Source organism: Populus nigra, chromosome 11 (assembly GCF_951802175.1).
Source record: "Populus nigra chromosome 11, ddPopNigr1.1, whole genome shotgun sequence".
NCBI classification, from domain to species: domain Eukaryota; kingdom Viridiplantae; phylum Streptophyta; class Magnoliopsida; order Malpighiales; family Salicaceae; genus Populus; species Populus nigra.
Genome location: NC_084862.1, coordinates 14,672,240 through 14,676,372, shown reverse-complemented (window position 1 = coordinate 14,676,372; position 4,133 = coordinate 14,672,240). Strand labels below are relative to the sequence as shown.

General features: G+C 41.0%; 1 protein-coding gene across 1 annotated transcript; it reads right to left on the bottom strand.

Annotated features, from left to right (window-relative positions):
• On the bottom strand, positions 1-1,770 carry LOC133668272 (legumin B-like). Its single transcript, XM_062088048.1, has 4 exons — positions 1,440-1,770; positions 1,103-1,353; positions 499-1,014; positions 1-390 (listed from the first exon to the last, which is right to left on the bottom strand). The coding sequence occupies exons 1-4, from the start codon at positions 1,768-1,770 to the stop codon at positions 1-3; spliced, it is 1,488 nt and encodes a 495-aa protein (XP_061944032.1).
• Between the last annotated feature and the right edge of the window lie 2,363 nt (positions 1,771-4,133).

Sequence of the window (4,133 nt, the reverse complement as noted above, 5' to 3'; positions counted from 1 at the left end):
TTAATCCCTTTCATATTGTGATTGACGGGACGCAGTAAGAACACTAACTTCATCCCTGTTGTTCTTAAGCCTCCTGGCATCTTCCCTTGAGATCTGGAATGAGTTTGCTACCACTTCGTCAGGCAAGGCCCGGATGGTAGAGACTCGTCCTGCCAATTGACTGATTTGTGCATTGTCATTAGTCTTGAATGATACCCACTCGAGCCCTTGGCTTCCAGCCTTCATCACCACTGCAAAGTTTTGTGGTGCTGTTACTACTTGACCCTTACGAACTTGTCCATCAAATACTGCCTGTCCATTGTCTCCAACAATCTGGATCCTTCCATTTCCTCCTGTGATGTACGTTATGCTGTGGGCATTGATGTTCCAATGTGGTGACATCAAAGCATTCTACAGTACAAGTTCCCATAAATTTGATTTGTGAATTTGTTTTTAATAAGAAAATGTATTGTAATGTGAAAAAAATAAAATAAATGAAGGTTATATAGATTTTCTTACTGCGTAAAGGACACCTCTCTCAGCGCTAAGCTGGACATGTCGAAGGATGGGGAGATTGAGGCTGTTGACAGTAGTGAGGCGTCCGGCACGTGGATTAAACACATCAGCATCTTCTGGATCATTGATGTTGAGCTTCAACCTAGCTGTGCAGAAAGTTTCCTCCACACCGTTGTCCTCATGACGACGACGTGTGCTCCTTCGGGATTCTTGTTGTCTTTCTTCCTCCTCTTGACTCTGTCGTGGGCTGATCACCTGAAGTTCATGCTGAGCTCGGACAATGATTCCTCTGTTATCATTTTCGTTCTGCATCCTTCTTGCTAGTTTGGTGTCAATGTTGAAAGCTTCTGCGAGGATTCGCTCGTTGAAACCGCTGAAGACATTGCGAGATCTTTCTTGCTGTTCTCTCCGACTTTCACCTTCGTCTTGGCGTCCACGTTGATCTTCATATTGGCCTCTCTGGTATGAGCTTCTTTGGATTTGTGATTCTGGTCGTGGGTTTCCAGCCAGGAAAAATTCCTGAAAAGGAAAATTAATGTTTGCTTACGAAGTAATCCTTGTTTGCTTATTCTATGACATCGCATGCTTGAATTTTTGTGATTCTTACCCTGAAATCCTGATCAAGCTGGTTGGCAGGATTGCTTGTGTCGAGAAGTTGAACAAGAACGAGAGGTGAATCACCATTGTTATAAAACCAATCAGCAACTCCCGAAGGCAAGGCAACTACATCACCCTCTCTTACTTGTCGAACCTTCTGGTGCTGGTCTTCGGAGCTTTCTCTTCGATCTTGAGAAGAATTTCCTGATGATTGGAACGTCTCTGGACAGCCAGGAAATACAGCTCCCTGAATGCCCCTACCTACATTGACACCAAAAAGAAATATTAGTTTAGTGTAGATGGGAAATTTTATCATATTAAGTAGAAATAATTGATTGCATGCATGCCTTGTTCTACGTAGATGAGCTTAGGTGTATTGGAGTATGCAGGCAACAAGAGGCCTCGGTTGTTAATGGTATGACGGATAACTACAACTCCAGCGCACTGAAACTGGTCATCATTCTCGTCCCAAATCTCAGTGACACCAGCCTCTGATCTGATCTTTCGAGCAGGCTCGAGGGCATTGATCCTATCAATTTGACATTCGCTACGTTGAGAGCGTCGTTGCCCCTGCTGTTGCTGGCCATGTCGTGAGGACACTCGCTCTATTTGTGCAAAGCAACAATTGAAGAGAACAAGAAAGCAAAGAGTAAGAGATAACAAAGAACAAGAACCCATGCTTATTGTAGTTCTTCTATGGTGTTGTGGAATTGCAGGGTTAAGTGGGCTGGTATTTATGTGCAAAATTGTGGGTTTCGCATCTGGGACGTGGCAATGCGGTTTGCTCAGTTTTTGTTAATACTTTCAGCATGTAATTTTGTCCTTTCTTTTGCATGTCTGCAATTCCCCTTCTTGCTTACACATCTTTTCTTTATGGGTACGTGTTGCATAATATAATTGCATTGTTCTAAAATCTTTGTCGTTTATGGCGTGCATCAGGTTAGCTTGAGACAAAGAGAGAAGTAGGTGTTTCCATGAATATTTATAAAACATGGTACTACGCCGGTTTGATTTAGTGGCTTGTCCATTTGGAGTTGGATTAGTTCAAGATCTTTTTTTGAAACATTTTATTAGAGATTGATGTAGTTAAATTTTGATAACTTGGAATATTAACTAAAAACCCAGTTAAAATAAATTCTCTTTTTTTTTCAGCAGCCATGCTTTCGTGGCTCTCTTCTTTTTTTTTCCTGTTGTTATTTTTTTTCTACTTCTTTAACAATCATCTTATTAGCCAGAAGTCAATAAAATCTCGACTATTATCTAAAAAAAACTAACATTCCAATTGATTCTGTAAAACTCGATCGGATGAAATCCAATCAAGTTAATTGTAATAATTTTTATTAAAAGCAGCCTTGCTTTTTTGATAGAACCGAGTTGATCCAATTACCTAGATTCTTAACCAGATCAGCTGTTAAACTAGATTTGATGACTATGCTTTTATGGATTCGTTGGGTCGTTAATTTCTTACATTGATGTTTGAGCTTTTACTATGTATATATGTGTGTGTGAGTGTGTCCATATTTGAATAGTGTCGCATACCGCTTGCCACCACGTTTCTGACATTGTAGGTGATTTGCTTTTGCATGCAAAAATGCGTGGCAGGAGATATATGTACACAATTTGCATGCAGCAGTATATATGTGAACTGTTTTCATTCAATTTCTAGATTGTGTTGATCTTAGAGTGAGGAATAAGAGGTATTTTCTAACAGACACACCATAATATACACTGAAAATCAGTAGTGCACCACTGTATAACAAACACTGCACAAATCTCTTACACTCCCACGAATATAGGTAACCAAAATGTACAGGCAATCTGTTAGCCATTCTGTTAGCATATTCTTCCTTTACTGTATATATACCTGTGTAATGCAATTAATAAAGAATGTTATTTCACAATTTTGTTATCATGGTATCAGAGCACTAATTTTTTTTTCTTCCCTGCCTCCTCTTTTGTTTTTTTGTTTCCAATGACTACCACCATCCTTAACACAAATGATCATCACAGCACATTGATTACACTCAATGTAGCAGCCCAAACTCCAATCAAACTTACCTCCACCAACTATCTGGCCTGGAAACTTCAATTTCAAACTCTCTTTATAGGATATGATCTTCATGGCTTCATTGATGGATCCCATCCATGTCCACCATCCTTTCTTCCAGAAACCACCACACCTAACCCCGCATATACACTATGGATATGTCAAGATCAACTACTTCTCAATGTCATTCTTGGCTCACTTTCCCCTCTTATCATGTCCTTCATTGCTCAAGCACAGACCTCCAAAGAAGCCTGAACAATCTTGTCTAATACGTATGCCAAACCATCTCGTGGCAGAATCAAGCAAGTGAAAAATCAATTAAAACACATCACTAAAGGATCTATGGGTATCTCTGAGTTCCTTCAGACCATTAAAGCTCGAGCTGATGAGCTTGCCACTCTTGGTGCCCCAGTTGATGTTGAAGACCTCTCAGAACGAATACTTGAGGGTCTTGGTGATGACTACAAAGAGCTGACCAAGGCTGTTCAAGCTCGTGATAATCCCATCTCCTTTGATGAACTTTATGAAAAACTCCTTAACTTTGAAGCATCCCTCCAACATGTCAGCCATTTTGATCATCCTTACTTTCCTGCATCTGCTCATCTCGCCAACCGTCACTCTCCTAGCTATCGTCAGTCATCACCCTCCCTACATTCTCCTGGCAGACACACAGGCTGGCGTTCCCCTTCCAACAACAGCAGTATCAGTTGGCGCCCATCATCCTCCCCCAATACTCGTTTTTCTACTCCTTCTCAGTCAGGCTCTTTCATTTCACGTCCTGCTCGTCACCCTTCCAAACCTTATTTTGGTTTTTGCCAAATCTGCCGTATACAAGGCCATACAGCTAAGTATTGTCCCTCCTTTAAATTAATACCGATTAATACTTCACATAACACCAGTTCCCCAGTGTCCAACTCACCATGGCAACCAACAACACACCTTGCTACCACCTCTACCACCACTCCTCCATGGCTGTTAGATAGCGGTGCTTCTC

What these genes read in the sequence shown, in the direction of transcription:
- LOC133668272 (XM_062088048.1), bottom strand. Translation starts at nt 1,770, where the DNA reads ATGGGTTCTTGTTCTTTGTTATCTCTTACTCTTTGCTTTCTTGTTCTC. An exon ending in GCTCATCTACGTAGAACAAG is followed by an intron (nt 1,354 to 1,439) that starts GCATGCATGCAA and finishes GTGTCAATGTAG; the next exon opens with GTAGGGGCATTCAGGGAGCT. An exon ending in AGAGAGGTGTCCTTTACGCA is followed by an intron (nt 391 to 498) that starts GTAAGAAAATCT and finishes CTTGTACTGTAG; the next exon opens with AATGCTTTGATGTCACCACA.